The sequence below is a fragment of the Pongo pygmaeus genome, chromosome 12, assembly GCF_028885625.2.
Source record: "Pongo pygmaeus isolate AG05252 chromosome 12, NHGRI_mPonPyg2-v2.0_pri, whole genome shotgun sequence".
Classification (NCBI taxonomy): domain Eukaryota; kingdom Metazoa; phylum Chordata; class Mammalia; order Primates; family Hominidae; genus Pongo; species Pongo pygmaeus.
The window spans coordinates 62,855,708-62,874,385 of NC_072385.2; the positions used below are offsets into that span (position 1 = coordinate 62,855,708).

Here is an 18,678-nt window from a genome sequence, read left to right on the forward strand (position 1 = left end):
GACACATAATTCAGCTTTTGGTTGTGTCCACTGGGCTAGACTGACACTCCCTCAGGGCAGGGTCTTCTTCCAACATCTCTACCCCTCACCCCAAGTCAGCCACCTTCCTGGACACAAAGCAGGCACTTAAAAAACCCTTGCTGGCCGGGAATGGCCTGTAATCCCAGCACTTTGGGAGGCCAAGGCTGGTGGATCACTTGAGGTCAGGAGTTCGAGACCAGTCTGGCCAACATGGTGAAACCCCGTCTCTACTAAAAATACAAAAATTAGCCAGGCGTGGTGGTGCACGCCTCTAATCTCAGATACTCAGGAGGCTGTGGCAGGAGAATTGCTTGAACCCAGAAGGTGGAGGTTACAGTGAGCTGAGATCACACCACTGCACTCCAGCCTGGGTGACAGAGGGAGACTCCGTCTCAAACAACAACAACAAAAACCAAAAAACCCTTGCTGGCTTGCTTGGAGCTCTAATGTACCAATTGAAAAGCAAATAGAGGAACATGGCGCTTTTTATCCATAGGGATTGTTTGGACAGAAAATGTAAATTTGATGAATTAAACAATAGTTACATGCAAAGAAATCATGGGTGTTTTTAAGGGGAGTCAGCAAAAAATAAAATAAGGGGAGTTGGTGGTTGTGGGTCCACCTCTTACCTGTTGATGTGCTCTGTGCTCACGACACAAAGCTCCTGGCTGGTTCTCTTCAGAGACAGGACAGGAACGAGAGCCAGGCTCTGGTCCGGCCGTATGCAAGTTCTGCAGTGCTGCCCTCCACATCTGGAGTAATATATTGGTAGGTGTGTTTTGATGAAGGAAACATGACTCCACCCTCTCCCATTGGCCTTCCCAGGGAAGTAGCAGAAATCTAAAAAGGTCAGGGGGAGGAGCTAACTTCAGCCAGAAGGTTCATTATCAGCCAGGAGGATTGATGACCAAATAGAAAAAAGTAATTTTTAGAAGGCTTTATTTCCCTGCCCATTTCTTCTCTATTTGACCTCTATCCTGAGGTGTTTTTCTGTTTTTTCAGGAGAGAAAGAAACTGCCCCAGAAGAGCCTGGCTCACCTGCAAAGTCTGCACCTGCTTCTCCAGTGCAGAGCCCAGCGAAGGAGGCAGAGACAAAGAGCCCTTTAGTCTCTCCTTCCAAGTCTTTAGAGGGTGAGTCCAGCTGAGCAGGCTGGGAGGGAGTGAGAGGGGTGCATCTGCAGGCTGGGAAGGTGCCCTGCCTTCCACTCGTGTTACCCCTAATCTGAAAATCTTTCCCCTCAGCTATTTCTAGGGAATCAGAAATAGGGGTTATCAACTTTCATGTTGTTTCACTCACAAGCTGTAACACTACACCTTGCAGCTTAAACCCAGTATAAGCAATGAAGAATAAGTTACTGGCTGGCCCCCGGCTCCTTGCCCCAACTCAGACATGGCCGGGGCTGTTAGGCCTTTCCAGATGCACTAGCCCCTTTCTCAGACCTTAACGTGTATAGGTACCACCTGGGGATCTTGTGAAAATGAAGATTCTACTTATTAAGTCTGGGAAGTGGCCTGAGATGCTGAATTTCCCAGGTGAGGGTAGTGATGTCATACTCAACCTTAACTGCACATTGGAATCACCTGCGGAGCTTTAACAGTCTTGATTCTTGGATCCCACCCCCAGCTTTTCTGAGTTAAGGAAAACTCAGAAAAGTCTGGAGTCAGGTGGGTTGAGGAGTACAGCCTGGAGTTTTCACATCTCTCCAGGGGAATCTAAAGTGTGGTCCCAGGTTGAAAACAGCTTCAATAGAGAGATACTAGCTTAAAGAACTGAGTTCGAGGCCCAACTGAACTGCTAACTAGTAATAACTGCTAATTTTAGCAAATCAGCATCTCTGAGCCTCAGTTTTGTTGACTGTCAGATGGGGCTACTAATATAGTACCTTTTTATACATGTATAAGGGAAGTGTAGGTGAAAACAAACTTTGAAAGAGTAAAAGCAGGACTTCAATAATTTAAGATGCAATTACGGTTATGGTTAATAGTATACATAAAGTGGATAAGAATTATAGTTCCTGGCCACCTAAATCATAAAAGCATCTTTACTGAGCTCCTGGAATCACTCCAGGGCATGAACACTCCATCCCAGGTCCCCTGGAGACCCCCACCAGACAGAGCCGTCCTACTATCCACAGAGCAGCAATCTGGTGGCCTACTGGAATCTTTTCCCTCTGGGGTAGAACGGCCACACATGAGGATTCTGATAGAATCCCCCAACCCTGAGCTCCCTCCACAAGCAAACTATTGCCTCATGTGCAGGCCCAGCGTTGCCAGAGGAAACCCGTCTGCTTGAGGCCAGAGCCCCAAGCGTATGTACCCCGACTGTTGTGTTCATTGTGTCTCACCGTGGTGTTGTCAACCTGTCTCCACAATGTCTTCCTTTCTCTTCCCATTTGTGCCTTCATCAAAGGAGTTTCCTCCGATTCTGAATACTTGTCTTTGTAGTAAGTATAGAGAGGCTGTTTACTAACTCACTGCAACCCTTGCAATGGGGGAGGGAGGATTTTTTTTTCCAAAGAAATAGATTTCTCCCCACATTTTTCTTTTGCGACTCACAACTCTGCCTTTGGGAAGTTTCCTGGCTGTAAAATTCATGGCCAATTCCACATGCACTATGCATGGATTAGGCTTCTCTACACGAGATGTGGATATACACACATAGGCCACACACATACACAAACACACGCCCAGAAGCAACAAGCTCCGAAGAGTTTGCAGGCAGTAGGGCCAACTCTCGGGCACTCCCGGTGGTAGAGTGCTTATGGCTCTCAGGCGCTCACTCCTACCCCTCTTCCTAATGCACAGGCACCTTGAAGGAACCTGTGGCCTCATCTAGGTTTTGGGCTAGAGCCTGAACTGCCTTATAAGGATGCACAGAGGGCCTGGTCTGCTAGGGTCTTCAGGACATGTGCTCCAGCTGCAGGAAGGAAATCCAGGGCTGGAGAGGAGGCTCATGGAGGAGTGAGACAAGGGCCAGGAGGGGCGTGTAATGGATGGGATACCTGTTTACCCACTGCCTGACATTTTACACTCTATAGCAGGATTCTTCATTCTTCCCCTGGAGGGGCTCACTGTTGAGTTAGAAGAGTTGTCTTGAAGACACTTCCCGTAACCCACTTCTTGTAACAGACAGAGCTAGGGAGCATGGCACCTTGGAGCAGACCCTGCATGACGAGGACACAAGCTGTAGTTGGGTGGGGAGCCCGGTGTGAAGCCTTGGCCAGGCTGCTCACAGGCTTGCCCAGCTCCTGGGCAGACAGAACTGACCCACCATGCAAGTCTCTGCTCTTTCACATCTAGCCCACCCATCAGATCAGGGATGGCTTTTTCCAACCATTTGCCACCATAACCTCAAATCCTCTTATGCTGAGTCACCTCAGTGTCACTCCTCATCTGTCTACCTGACTCCTACCCCGTCAGCCTCTCTGAAGGCTGGCCATCAGAGAGAGCCTTTGCCTCTGGCCATCTGTGCTATCACCTTCTCTTTAGCTCCTGTCAGGCCCTTGTCCCAGCTCACCTTATCCTCTGCTGAACCCTCAGGGCAACTGGCTACACCGGCAAAGAAATAGCCCTGTATTTGACATCACATGATCAGCTCTGCCACTAACTAATCTAGCCATCTCAAATAAGTCATTTAAAAACACTGCTGGATGGGAATAACATGAATCTTTGCCTTTCCTAACCCACAGCATGTTGTCAGGATAAAATGAGCTACTGAATATAAAAGCACTTTGTAATATGCTTTACATAAGTTAGTCCTTTTTATCTACCATGTTCTCCAAATTGTAAGAGCTAATATAGCACTTGATGTTTTAAGCCACTAAGTTTTAGGGTGGTTTGTGATGCAGCAATAATATTTGATTTAAGTCATGGTATAGAATAAGAACTAGTATTATGGAAATTAGTTCTTTTGTGGGTTGACTGGGGTTGATGGGGCTTAGCTGGATGATTTCTGATTGATGTGATATCTGCAGAGGGCTCCAGTCAGTAGGGAGCTTGACTAAGCTGGAACTTCCAAGATGGTGCACTGACATGCCTGGTACCTTAGCAGGGGCAGCTAGAAGGCTGGGCTCAGGGACACTGAGATGGCTGAGTGTTTGTCTGTCTGTCTGTCTGTCTGTCTCTCTGTCTCTCTCTCCCTCTGTGTGGTCTCAGGGCCCACCCATGTGGCCTGTCTACATGTTTTCCATCAGGGTTGTTGGACTTTATACATGGTGGTATAAGGCTCCCAAAACTGTGAAAATAGAAGTTGCTAGGCTTTCTTAAGTCTTTGGCCTGAGGCCTGCTCTGTGGCACTTCCACTTCATTCTGTTGGTTTTGCCAGCCACAGGGCCAGCCCAGATTCAGTGTGGATACCCAGAGGGATAGCTCATTGGGATCATATTTGCACACAAGCTCTACCAGATACTGAAAGTACATTTGGGTACTTAGAGGAACATTTGTATCCCAGCTGTGGTGAGTGGATGGGAGTCACAGAGTCCACTGCATCCATTTATGAGACGCTCTACTTTCTTTTTTATCAGTGGTACTCTCAGTTTTTGGGGGTAAGTAAAAGTCAGATAAAGCATAGCATTCTAAACTTATGTTTCTCAGTGTGTGGCTAATGGGCCTTTTGTATCAGAATTACCTGGGGACTTGTTAAAAATATCTATTTCTTGGCCCACCTTCTGTTTCAGTTTATTGTGAGGACAACACTAAGAAGCTGCATTTTCACAAGCCCTCTCGGTGATTCTTTCAGACACGGATGTTTGAGAATTTAAACCCAGACATAAACTCTGTTGCAAACCTCTCTGCATGACCAGCATCCAGCTCAATGGTCAGCCATGGGCATCTCAGCTTGTTGCTCTTCTTCCCCTCTGCTCTGTTCTTTGAGCACCAGTGGGCCTTCTTGACTGTTGCTGCATGAGCACCCAGCCTTTGTGTCAACATAGGACATGTTTTTTTTTTTCAAGGTCTTTAATGAATCTCTCTGTGACCTCTCTATGCAATGGTGTGGCACTGCCTTTTCAACAGGGAAATAAAAGCAGTACATGGCAGTGACCAACTCTCCTTGCATTTGGAATATAGGTCAGGATCCATCTGATTGATCTTGTGTTCAGAAGTGTGTCAGCAAATCCTGTTTCTAGGCCCTCCACTAGTGTCTTCCCTGCTGCAAAGAGAGGGCTTCTCAAAGCTGGAGGGCTTGAGGCAAGAGGTCATGTGTTTGAGCCTGAGATGTCAGCAGGCCAGAGAAGGAAAGGCAGCCTTGCTCCTTCAATTACGCAAGGTCCATATTCCTTCTCCATGTCTTTACCTCAGTGCACGGCCACAGAAGAGCCCAGCTGCTGAGCTGACACAAGGCATCCTCTGTTGAGCCTTCATCTGACCTCACTTGGCAAACATCAGCAGCAGTAAACATGGCTTGAACATGTTGTCACTGAGCTGCTTGATGATTGTTAGAGATGTAAAAGAGTTTCTGTCATGAACAGTGTACTTGGGTGATGAATAGACTCTCAAAAGAAAAAAAGATAAATGACACATGCAAGTGTAAAATGAATATGTGAGCAGTGGGTTTACAGGAAGGTGAGCTCATTGTCCAATGTCAGGGGATGCTGTCCAGATGCAGTGTGGCTTGAGCCAGACCTTGGATAGGTACATGCTTGGAGCAGCAGACAGGAGTGGAATGGGCTGTGCAGGGGTGGTGCCTAGGAAGCTGGGGGAGCTGGCATTCCTAGAAGGGGACTGTATTAGAGTTCTCCAGAGAAACAGAACCAAGGGGATATATAGAGAGATAAGAGGAGACTTCCTAGGGGAATTGCCTCATGTGATTACAGAGGCTGAAGAGTATGTTGTCTCCAGGCTCTAGAACAGGAAAGCCACTGGTGTAACTCAGTCTGGGTCTGAGACCTGAGAACCAGGAGCTCTAAGCTTCAGGGCAGGAGAAGATGGGTGTCCCGGCTCAAGAACAGAGAGAATTTGCCCTTCCTCCACCTTTTTGTTCTATGTGAGAGGGCTCTAAACAGATTGGATGGTGTCCAACCATGTTGGTGAGGGCAGATCTTCTATATTCAGACTACTGATTCAAATGCTAATCCTGGACAGGCATGGTGGCTCACACCTGTAATCCCAGCGCTTTGGGAGGCTGAGGCTGGTGGATCGCCTGAGGTCGGGAGTTTGAGACCAGCCTGGCCAATATGGTGAAACCCTGTCTCTACTAAAAATACAAAAATTTGCTGGGCGTGGTCACGTACACCTGTAATCCCAGCTACTCGGGAGGCTGAGGCAGGAGAATCACTTGAACTCAGGAGGTGGAGGTTGCAGTAAGTTATTGCACCATTGTACTCCAGCCTGGGTGACAAGAGTGAAATTCCTTCCCCCCACCAAAAAGCTAATCTCTTCTGGAAACACCCTCACAGACACACCCAGAAATATTGTTTTATCAACTATCTGGGCATCCCTTACCCAGTCAAGTTGACACATTAAAATTAACCACCGCATGTTCATTGGTGGCCAAGAGACAGCCAGTGGTTGGAGGCTGTGGGCTAGTGAGAAATCAAGTTGGAAAGGCAGAGTGTCCAAACCAGCTCTGTGCCTCCCGCAGAAGCCCCCCTCCTCCTCCAGCCTCTAGAAGCCTTTTAGTCCTTTGTCTCCCAACCCACAGGGTCTGGATGGGGCCCTGACTTCAGAGTCCAGTCTTGTTCCCGTCACCTGTTCTCCCAATGCCTCCTGTCTGTCCCCAGCTTTCCGGTCACCATCCTTGGACAGAGCCCCCATTTTCCAGCTTCTGCCCCACTCTACTCACCCCCACAATATCCCCTATTCCCAGAGCTCCAGGTTCCCCCCATTCAGGAGAGAAAGTCAGAGGTTCTTCTTAGAAGAGGCTAGAAGGTGAGTTCCCATCTGACCCTAGTTCCTGGGGCCTCTCCCAGCCTGGTCTTCAACCTGTTGACAGAGGAAGGGTCTATCCTATCAGAGCCTGTCCTCACTACTTTCCAGGGGCCTAACATATGTTGATTTCTGGAGCCCTGTCCCTTCTCTTGGCCAGTGGAACCCTCCAGTGGTCTCTGACTCTATAGTTGAGGGAGCGGTGACCTTAGTTAGGAACCTGGCTCCTCCAAGCCCCATTTTCCATTTGCTATGACTCCTCAAACAATTCATGATGTGGAACCTCTCTGAATCATGGCAGATGCACCATCTGTGGCCCCCACTTTCTACATGGTGAGAAGAACCTTGAGTGTTGCTCTCCTAAACCAGACACACACCAGGGGCTGAGACTGTTGCTTAGGTTGACAGCAGGGCAGGTATGGGCAAAGGGACATGAATGAGGGGCATGGTTGAAGGAGGCCATTGGAGTGAGGATACTCATTGCCACCAGGCAGGAAATGACACTTGGACAGAAAGTGGGAGCCCCTCTTATCCATAGTTGTCTTCAAGGAGCTAGAAGGCAAGTGCCCCAACCATCTTAGAGGACAGTGCCAAGGGTCAATCTTGAGAAATGCATCCTAATGTGTCATCCAAGTGAAGGCCCTACAGTGAGGGTCTAGTTTGAAGTTGCAGAGCCATGGAGAGCCCAGGAAGATGAGAGGGAAGACCAGGGCATAGGTACGGGAGACAAAGGCCAGCACTCAGGGCTGGTTTTCATTTACATGAGTGGATCCAGTTCGGCTTAGAAGGCTCAGGCTGGGATAGATAAGAAAAGATTAGGTGATGATATTGGCTTGGTTAGAATAAATCCATTCACATATTCATTTATTTGCTCATGCCTTCAACCATTCATGGATTCCACAGACCTTTTCTGAGTGCCTTCTGTGAGCTAGTGACATAGGTCATTAGACACAATTTTGCCCTAATTCATTTCAGTGTAGAAGGGGGAGGAGATAGGCATAAAAAACAAGTGTGGGCTGGATGCGGTGGCTCACACCTGTAATCCCAGCACTTTGGGAAGCCGAGGTGGGCGGATCACGAGGTCAGGAGTTCGAGACCATCCTGGCCAACATGGTGAAACCCCATCTCTACTAAAAATACAAAAATTATCTGGGCGAGGTGGCAGGCACCTGTAATCCCAGCTACTTGGGAGGCTGAGGCAGGAGAATTGCTTGAACCTGGGAGGCAGAGATTGCAGTGAGCCGAGATTCCGCCATTGCACTCCAGCTCTGAGCGACAGAGCAAGACTGTCTCGGAAAAAAAACAAAAAACAAAAAAACAAGTGTGATTGTTTTGCAGATGCTATGATGACAGTTTAGATAGCAGAGGCAGAAAGGAAGGAGTGATAAACTACCTGGAAGTGGGAATGAGGATCAGGAGAGACTTGAAGGAAGAAGTAACACTCAAGGTGATTCATTATATGGAGTGAAGGCTGGGGACACAGAGGAGAGAGAAGGGCCTTCCAGAGGGGAATGGGCTGGGATGACAGTGAGAGGTCCAGGACCAGCAGCTTGGTATGGCAAAAAGCAGGCAAAGTGGCAATAGGAGAGTGGACAGAGAGATGGTTGTATCCAGCCTGGTTTATGGCACTCAAGAGTACTGCTAAGTGATGGCCACAGGATTACGTGGCAGGACGGGAGGGGATGCTGGATGAAGATGATAGTACATGGGCTGGGCAGTGGGAAGACTGGGAGCAGTGGCCAAAGTCTTTGATACCAAGAGGGAGCTGATGCTCCACAGTGGTCTGAGGGGGCACTTTGACTTGCCCAGCAGTGTCAGGAGTTACAAAGAATTTGTTACAGGGAGATCTGGCCCAGGTAGTTCACTAGTCCACTCTAACTGTCCACAAGTTACCCCACTCTGTCCCATCCTCCATGTAACCGTGCACTTCCCCAAACTTCACCCCTGTTAAGACCCCAGGCTTTTCCTAAAACTGAGTTCTTCACTCACTCCCTCTGTAAGACTGACTATACCTTCCACATCACCCACGATTCCACACACCCCAGCACGCCGGGTTCCTTCTTGTGATGTGGCAACACACACACACTGCATTCATATGTGCCCATCACACACACCACACAGGTGTGTCACACACTTGCACACATTCACACCCTCGCATATGCTCATGTGCACTCACACACTTGCACACACACATTTGTAAACGCTCACTCCCACACCCATATACCACTCACTGTCACACACACTGGTTCGCACATGCTCACACCACACACATCACACACATGCTCACACACACACTCATGGCAAACAATCTCACTTGCATACTCAAACTTACACACTCACACCCCACACAACCTGCCCACTCACACACACACACACTTGCACACTCTCACACACCCTCACACACACACACTCACACACACACTTGCACACACACACACTTGAACACACTCACACATGCTCACCCACACACACTCCTTTCAGTTCTCGTGGTGAGAAGAAGCTGAACCGGAATTTGGTAAGCCGAGGTCTGCCCACCATGATACTGTGTTCCTCAGCCTTCTTAACTGTGCAGTGGGGAGGAGAGGCATCAGATGATATTTACCTTGCTTTCTACTTTTCAGTCTGGTTTTACAATCTCTCTGACTCTCACCCCATCGAGGCATCTGAAAGGTTGCGTGGAAGCAAGGTTGAGTGAGAGTGGGGAGGGGGAGAAAGGGTGGCAGGAGGGTTTGGTTTCTGGGGCCTGAGTAACTCTGGCCTTGAACATGCCAGCGATCCCAACGGATTCCCAGGTGGAATAAAGACCTGGGGGCCCCAGTGGCTGCTAGAAAGGGCTGACCAGGGGTCTTCCTCTTTTGACTAACATGTCTTGGAAATATGGGGTCCATGTTACATAAGGAATTCCACTCTCTGTCTGCCTACTGGGAAGATATTCTCCATATTTCTTGGAGTTCCTCACTGGTGTAGAAAATGAAATGGGTTTGAGAACACGTAATTTCCATATTTTTATTGGTGAAACTAAACTGGTTACAGCAATTCTTACATGTCTTCACCAAGCTGTACACCTCACGCCTTTTCCTTTCTCTGTGTCTGTTTCTTCTTTCTTGCCTAGAAAAACTCTGAGCTGGACCCCAGCCTGGCCCCCTGCCACTTCAGACATTAATATCCATCTAAATTCATAGACAAGAACCCAGAGTTGCCGGCCTGCAAGGGGGTGTTCCCAGGACAGGCCACATGGAAGGGGGTGCAGATCAGAACCCAGTCCTTCCATCTGTCTCTGGTAGCCATCCCTCAACATCAGGCTGGCCCTCCCCTCGCTCTGGATTGATTTTATAGAATTCCCTAGAAATGGTTCTGTTAGCCCCAGGTGGAAGCTGTCACCTGAATGAAATCTTACAGGTCATATCTTTTGATCTTTTTCTAGAAGGTACTAAGAAGACAGAAACAAGCAAAGCCGCCACCACAGAGCCCGAAACAACCCAGCCGGAAGGGGTGGTGGTCAACGGGAGGGAGGAGGAGCAGACGGCAGAGGAAATCCTCAGCAAAGGCCTGAGCCAGATGACCACCAGTGCTGACACGGATGTTGATACTTCTAAGGACAAAACCGAGTCGGTCACCAGCGGCCCCATGTCCCCAGAGGGCTCACCTTCCAAGTCTCCCTCAAAGAAGAAAAAGAAATTCCGAACCCCCTCCTTCCTGAAAAAGAGCAAAAAGAAGGAGAAAGTGGAGTCCTGATTCATGACACCCTTGGGCTCCCTCCTGCCTCCTCTCTCTCCTCCCCTTCCCTTCTCCCATCTCTGTCCCTGCAAGCACAGGGCTAAGGAGGGATAGAGTAGGACCCTGGACCACACTCGGAAGGGGAACTTAGAGATCACCCGACCAACGCTTCGTTTTACGGTTGCCCAAGAGAAATCAGGTGACTTCCCAAGGTCACACAGCTAGTTAGCGGCAGAGCCTGCACTTGAATTCAGTTCTCCTGACTTCCAGTCCAGGGCTCCTTCCACTACACAACACTGCCTAGTTGTGGGCTGCCTTTGTTTGGATGCTGCCCACCAATCTGAGCCTAGGGCAAGAAGGCTAGAAATGGGCCGTGAGCTCTCACAGGCTCAGACTAAATCAGAGGTCAAGGCTTCCCCTGAGTAAGGTCCATTTCTTCCCAGGAATCCAATCTCCTGAGGATGGAGCTATCTCTACATTTAAAAATCTCTTCTCTTTTCCACTTTGGGTCCCTGCCCTGCTGCTTAAAGTAACCAGCCAAATTGACCTCTCCAACAGAAAGTAATCTTTGTTCCCAAGGGCTGATGGCTTAGCTTGTACTTTCCCAAACATTAACCCTGAGCTTTCTTCATGGAACCTCTTGAATGATGGATGGAAGAGCTATAAGAGGTGGCAGGCATAAGGGCAAGCCATGTAAGCTGAGGACTGGGGATGGTTTCATCAATGTAAGAGGCCAGGAACTTGACCCCTTTGAATTGTGCATCTCAGGCACTTCAAAACTAAAACCAAATTTAGCATAGGAAAAAGTTGTTTAATGCTCAGGGCAGAAATTTGGGGAAGTTGAAATCCTCTCTTGGCTTTGGGTTGTATAAGGAGGATCAAAACAACAGAGAGAATGCTATGACTTTCTAGCTTTGCATGACACCTGGAGCAATGCACTGTACCTGCCTCACTCCTGTCCAGTAGTCAGGTGTCCCCTGACCTTCCCTCACCCCCAGAAACACTTGCTTACAGACCGAACTGGCATCTTACTCTTGGCACCTTGATTTGTACCCTCTGAGGTTCCAACTCTGAGTCACTCTTGGTCCAGCAGAGGAGAATCAGAAATGAGCCCTTCAGGATTAATCCTCTTGCACCAGCTCTCAGAGAAATGCTGGGTGTTCCTGTCCCCATCCCTATCTGTCCATCCTGGGGCCTGGTAATGGCCACAGTTATTGTTTTAAATGCCAACACTGTCTTCTCGTGTTCTTCTGTGGGGCATTGATTAATGAGCATTGTTGGCTCCTATAAATTAGACAATCCATTCTCTTGAAAGCACAGTGTCGTGAAAGAATATTTTTCCTTTTGATCTGACTATTGTGAAAATATTTTTGAAATTTCTTAATCATAGTTTTCCACTTTTGAGCACTTACTATCTATAGACACTGTGCAGGCTTCACATACATTACGTTCTTTAACCCTCACAGTAATCCTTTGAGGGGGGTAAGATCATTCCCATTCTGTGGGTGAGGAAATTAACCCCCTAAAAAGATAATTGACTTGTCCCAGCTGACTTGGCTAGAAATATCTGGATCCTGGATTTGAATCCAGGTCAATCTGAGTCCAGAGCCCTTGCTCTTAACAGCTATGGTGAACAGACAACTTTAATCCCCAGGGGTGGTGGTTTTCATCCAGGACTTGTCTCTATGACTGGTCTCCATTGCATAATGTTAGCACTTGAAGCAAAGGTAGGGAACTCCCTGTGCTCATCCTCATCAGTGCACCTGAAGTTCCTGGTCAATGTGGACTGTGGTGATGCTTCTGTGTACCTCTGACAAAGGAGAGGCAAGAGCCTTCTGTTTGGGGCAGGAAATACCATCCATAGTTGGTTATTTCTTGAGAAGGAAGGAAACTGACTTAGGATCAAGGTAAACCCGACACTGTGTCTCTCTAGTGCAGATTTCTAACTGCTACCCCAGGCTCCATCTCTGTTCTACTTCCTGATTGGGTCAAATTTTAGGAGGGACAACCCACTGATGCCTCAGAAAAATCTGTCATATGGGAAATGCCTTTAAAAGCCAATCCCTTGATGCCTTCTTTTAAAAAGTAGATTTCATATTTATTCATTTATCCTTTCATGGCATTTGTTAAGGATCCACTGAGCACTAGGCATTATGCTGACATTGAAAGAGAACCATCATTATGACTAGAATAATAAGTGGCAAACACTGTTGTGAGAATGGTGAACACGACCTCTGATGCAGCCTTTTGTGTGCGAGTTGTTCTACTTCGGGGGTGATGTTGATAGCCTCTGCATTCAACACACTCTATTCCCTTGACAATGAGGCCTCACTTAGGTCTCATTGGGTGGAGTCTTGCTGCAGCATTATTCCTGGAATTTATGCCATGGGCCCACTTTCTATTGATAGATGAACCATGAGGAATGGTTCATTCCTCATGCATTCCAAAAACATGCATTGAGCTTGGGCCAAGGACCAGGCATGAGGATAGGCATAGTTCCTGCCCTCAAGAAGTTCATGAGCATAGGAGATGTATAGACAAATTGCAAAACAGGCAAGGGTACCAAAGTGGCATAAGGAAGCAACAATTAACTATCTTGGGGACCAGAGAAACCCTGAGAAAAGCAATGGCTGTTAGGGTTTTAAAACAAAGAGTAATTTGCCCGTAGAATGAAAGGATTGGCAGGGCATGCCATGATGAGGGAAGAATGTGTGCAAAGGTGTGGACGCATGAAACGCCATGATGGGTTCCACTGAGCAATGTGGCATTGCCAGAGCATGATGTGGAAGCTCGGGGGTTGAGGGGTCCCTTCATAGGTAGGCAGGGCTGAATCCTAAGGAAACTGGTAGGAAGTGTGGAGGAGCTAGACTTGTCATGGAAGGGGTTTGGAGCCACTGAAGCCTTTAAATCAGGATAGAATCATGATCAGAATTGCATTTTAGGAAAATCCCTTTGGTGGCTGAATGGAGACTGTGGACTGGATGGGCATGGGATGGTGGCATGGGAGCTATGAGGCCTTTTTGAAATGTCAGTACTAAAACATAGTTGATGGCCTGCTTTACACGATGTTTCCTCTACAGCAAATAGTGAGTTTCCAACACAGAATTTATTTCCATAAAAGTCTTTGGATAAAGCACCTTAAGAGAGATTTTCAACAAGGAGAGGGGAGCATTCAAAGAGCTAATGTTTCCAGTTTTATTTTGTCTTGGTGTAGAATTGCTGGGAGAGGTGTCCAGCCGTCCTGCCATTTCTTCTTCCCTTGCATAGAATGTGGCACACTTAGCTCCAGGCTTGAGGACATGCACCAAATACTACAGAAACAGACATGTGGTCCAAACAAATCTACAGGCTATTAGAAAGGAAAGGCCATTTTCTTTGGCTCTGGATAAAAGTTGGCTGAAAACTTTGACCAATATCTGACTGGAGAAAATATGTATTCAAGAGCTCAGATTTGGTGGGCAGTAGGTTCATGTCTGGTTGAGCCACTGTGCTTGGATGTGCCAGAGAAAAGGGTAACATTTTAATCAATGTGCTGCTCTGTGGCTGGCTAAGCTGGGAAGTGGAGAGGTTTCTGAGCTTATTTCCATCAGAAGGCAGGCAGGAGGAGAGAGGACAAGAAGGATTAGTGGTTTCACAGAGACAGGCTTGGCTCCAACGACTCCCTGCGCAGTGTTGGCTGCACCCAACAGTGGTGTGAGAGAACCATCCATACCATGTGATCTTCCCCCCAAACTGCAGAAAGAGGCACCTTCTAGCCCAAATCTGGACTCCCTAAGAGCCTCCTGGCCTGCATGCAACCCAAGTAACTGTCCTACTTTGGCCAGTTGACCCCCTCCACTCTCCTATAACTAAAACAGGGTTCTTCCTCTGTGAACAGATAAGTTCTTTTTAAAGGACTTGGGGGAAATTGGATGAAGAGCAGTAAGTTCTTACAGTAAGAACCCCACTGTAAAGCACTGCCCTCTGCCACTGATCCATGTAGACTGAACTTGAATCCCATTCCCTGTGGATGATACCGTCACTTGCTCATGGTGACATGGCAAGACAGTCATTCAGATGTTTGGCACTGTTGTAGCAGGGCTACTGCCAGTGTGGGGGAAAATGCTATAAATCCACTTCTTTGATTGCCATGGATTTGAAAGAACCATTTGCCCAACAGCATGATTCGCCTCTGAAAGTCTAAAAATAATTTTCAATTTTTCCATGAAGGTATGTAGAGGATAGACACACAGCCTACCCATAGGTCTGCATGACATGTTTTTTCTTTTTATTTTCTTTCTTTCTTTTTTTTTTTTTTTTTGAGACGGAGCTTTGCTCTTTGTTGCCCAGGCTGGAGTGCAGTGGCGCAATCTCAGCTCACTGTAACCTCTGCCTCCCGGTTTTTCAAGCGATTCTTCTGTCTCAGCCTCCCAAGTAGCTGGAATTACAGGAGCCCACCACCACACCCAGCTAACTTTTGTATTTTTAGTAGAGACGGGGTTTCACTATGCTGGCCAGGCTGGTCTTGAACTCCTGACCTCGTGATCCACCTGCCTTGGCTTCCTAAAGTGCTGGGATTACAGGCATGAGCCACTGTGCCAGTTGACATGTTTTTTCTTATGTGTGAATTTTATGTTCTAGTTTTGGGTCAAGGGTAACCAGTTCTTGACTACTGAACAAATGAGAGAACATCTACCCCTTACTCATTTTACACATGCAGGTCAGCAGAAGCCCTAGAGTTGGTTGGCACAGTTGCAGTTAACTCTGAGCATAGAGGAAACAGGTCTTTTTATATTCTCTCTCATCACTTGAGCTCAGTTGAACTCTCTAAGACCTTAGCACTCAAAGAGTCTGAAAAGAAATGAGAGAGGCTAAATTTAAGCTCTCCACTCCCACAGAAAGGACAGGGCACCCTACAATTTAAAAGCCAGTGGGGCAACCTATCATCTGTTTCACATCTGTTCTGAAAGGGATAGTTTAATGCAAGAAGTAAGAGGCCTGTAATGACTCTAAACTCATGAAATGTGCACATTGGTTATCTGTGCACATTTCCACTTGCACCATAACATAAGAAAGCATACATAGTGTAATTACTTCCAGAAGCTGCGTCTAACCAACCTATTCAGATGTGGCACACTTTCTGTCATAAATGAGAAACCACACGTAGAGCTCAGTCACCAAGACATGCCCAACATCCCTTTGCCTCTCACAGTGAGCAGCCACGCTCACCAGGAAGCAGTGTGGGGACTTAAGTGGGGTGTCCTTTAGTGGAGAACACCTTTCATCATTTTTATAGAGACAATTCCCTTGAGAATGTAGGCTTTTCGTCTTGGGAACAATTAGGAAGAATCTCCAGCTGGGAGTGTTCTTACATATACAGAAACAATAGGTCGCATTGGTTCATACTTAGATGATATTAGGTTTGGCTATATTGCTGTTTGGTGCCACTTACCTTCTAGATTTTCCCAAAAGCTGGGTCATTGCTACGGGAAATTGGGGCCTGCAGATGGGGGAGAAAGGATCACTATTGATGCAGGGAAGGGGTTCAGGCAGAGCTGGAGTCCGAGGCTCAGCGTGAAAAAGCACTGGCAGTTTTCTAGTCAAGTCGGGTCCTGGGCTCCTCTTTTCGCCCACTGTGTCCCGAACTGAGGCCAGCTGTGATCGGCAAATTGCTTATCTCTAGGTAGTTTAAAGAAAATGTAAGAGTTTGATGGAGGTGGGAGAATAACTGTAGAAAGACCCTAAACTCTTCTCTCCCCCAGCAAATTATCTTGTATAATGTTTAAAAACCCAAAGGCCAGATCTCCCCTTTTAAAGTGAATCAGAAGGAGGATGGCAATTGGACCAAGAGCAGAGGGGCCACACTTGAAACACATTATAAAATGGGAATATATTTCAGGGAACCCCACCCCCGCACTTCCACTCCACCTCACACCTGTTGGTCCTGCTTTGTGGGTGATTGATTGATACCCAAGGACTGCCCCACCTATAAATTCCTGCAATTTATGCTGCAACCAACATCCTAGTGTTTGCCCTCTCCAGGAAGAGGCCAGGTGGGGGAGAACATACGGTCCAGAGCCTGAGATCGCCTGGCTGGGGTGCAGGCTAGCAGGAACCCAGTCTAGATAGAGTGCAGTGTTCTCTAAAGCTATGGATGGTTTCAGTGAAATGTCTGTGTCTGACAATCGTTACGCAAGAGTACTTACTGTCTTCCCTTGTACATACATTGTCTGTGTTTGGCTTTTCCTAGTATTGTGAGGTTTCAAATAGGGGTTCCATGTAAATACTCTTTCTGCTACTGAAATGCCGGCCCCCTGGAGTATGCATCACCCCCACAAATGGTTTTTCCTTTCTCTATGCTAACACTTTTTGAGCCACTGACGTGCAGATTGGTGGTTAGTTTCTTGGGCTTTTATTTTGCAATTTTATATATATACACATATAATATATATATATTTATGCGTTGGTTTTGTATAGTTTTCTGTTTGAATCTCTGAGCACCAAAGCTGCCCTTTGATTTTCACGAGAACTTTCCAAAGCCACTTCCTGAGCCCTCCTGCTGCTTTGGTGTCTGACGGTGATGCTGGGGTGGCATCTCTGCCCGTGAATTTCTGTATGTGTGTGCTGTTACCTCACCTGCAGATATGACCCTAGTAAATCTAACGTGCTTGGCTTCCCAGTGTGTGTGCCCCATCTCTGTCGGCTCCTCAGCTCTCCTGGCTCCCAGGGGAGAAGTCAGAAAGGGGGCCCTGTGGAAACATGGACCATGCAAGAAAATTGTACCCTTGAGGCCATTTCTCACAGGTGGAAAGCTGAACATGTGTCTACTTGTGTTCTGATTTGGGAAGGGTGGTTATAAAATACTAGACTCCCCTGAAAAGGAAATGGCCATGTGGATTTGAAACAGCTCTGTGGAGGAAGCTCAGTTTAGGTGGCTTGGGATAGGGGAGGAGCATTGCACAAACACACATGTGGACGGCCCTGCAGGGCAGCAGCAGCAGCAGATCTATAGGCTGGAATGGAAAAGGGTGTCAGGCCAGAGTGAGAATCTTGGGGAGGGCTAAGAAGTCAACCCAAAGGGTGAAAGGGGAATGGGTAGACTAGGTGGGGAGGAAGGAAGAGAGAAAAGAGGAAACAGAGCCTTTGGCTCCTCTTTATTCAAAAACTACTGTGGAAGCTCAGTATTCCTTGAGCATCCACACATATGTGGCAGGTGTTGTTTAAGTATCTCATGCATCGCACCCACTGAGCCCCCATAAAACCCAGAGGGTGATTCTGTTATTACTACTTACTTTACAGATGAAGTAAGGAGACTTTTCTTGGGCCACAGGTTAATATGTGGTGAAGCCCAAGTTCAGCTAAGGTCTTGTAGGTAACCAAGCCTTGGCTCTTTCCACTGCTGCTCACTGCCAGGTGCCCTGAGCACAAGAGCAGTCCCCGTCATTACTCTCAGGCCCACTGTTCTGGGCAGGACTGCTTTCCACAGACTGCCTGTGTCCAAGGGTAGAGCCCCTCTTCCTCCTCTTGCATCCAGGTATCCTGAAGTTTCCACAGCTCCTGTAAACTTGGAAACAAGGAACCCAGCCCCTCGGGTGCCCCAAAGCCATCAGTCACCCAGGAATCCACCTGTAAGGAATATGACTTCTGTGTGCTCTCACCCCTGTGTGCATCGATCAGGTCAAGGACAATAGTCAGTCTGCTGACACCACTTTATAAAGCTTGCTACAGTTTAAGATTGTCATGCCGAGACCAGCCTGACCAACATGGAGAAACCCATCTCTACTTAAAATAGAAAATTTGCCAGCTGTGGTGGCGGGCGCCTGTAATCCCAGCTACTTGGGAGGCTGAGGCAGGAGAATTGCTTGAACCCAGGAGGCGGAGGTTGCGGTGAGCCAAGATCGTGCCATTGCACTCCAGCCTGGGCAACAAGAGCGAAACTCTTTCTCAAAAAAAAAAGATTGTCACGCAAACCCACAAGCTGAACTCTTCCTAAGTTTGCACTATGACTAAAGGGAAACTAATGTAGGAGCAGAGTGCCCTCTATCTGCTAGAAATATTAAGAAATTTCTCCAGCACATATATAGCAGTACCCCCTTA

General features: G+C 47.5%; 1 protein-coding gene across 3 annotated transcripts in view; it reads left to right on the forward strand.

Moving 5' to 3' along the window:
* The window catches only part of ADD2 (adducin 2), a 111,837-nt gene extending 94,583 nt beyond the window's left edge, over window positions 1-17,254 (forward strand). For 2 of the 3 annotated variants that reach the window (XM_054475753.2, XM_063648594.1), the window contains exons 15-16: window positions 1,024-1,152; window positions 10,310-17,254. In XM_054475753.2, coding sequence (XP_054331728.1) covers window positions 1,024-1,152; window positions 10,310-10,620 — 440 coding nt within the window. In that variant the 3' untranslated portion in view covers window positions 10,621-17,254. Of the gene's footprint in view, window positions 1-682; window positions 790-1,023; window positions 1,153-10,309 lie in introns of all 3 variants that reach the window. The other variant, XM_063648595.1, reaches the window with a different exon arrangement.
* The last annotated feature ends 1,424 nt before the right edge of the window (window positions 17,255-18,678 follow it).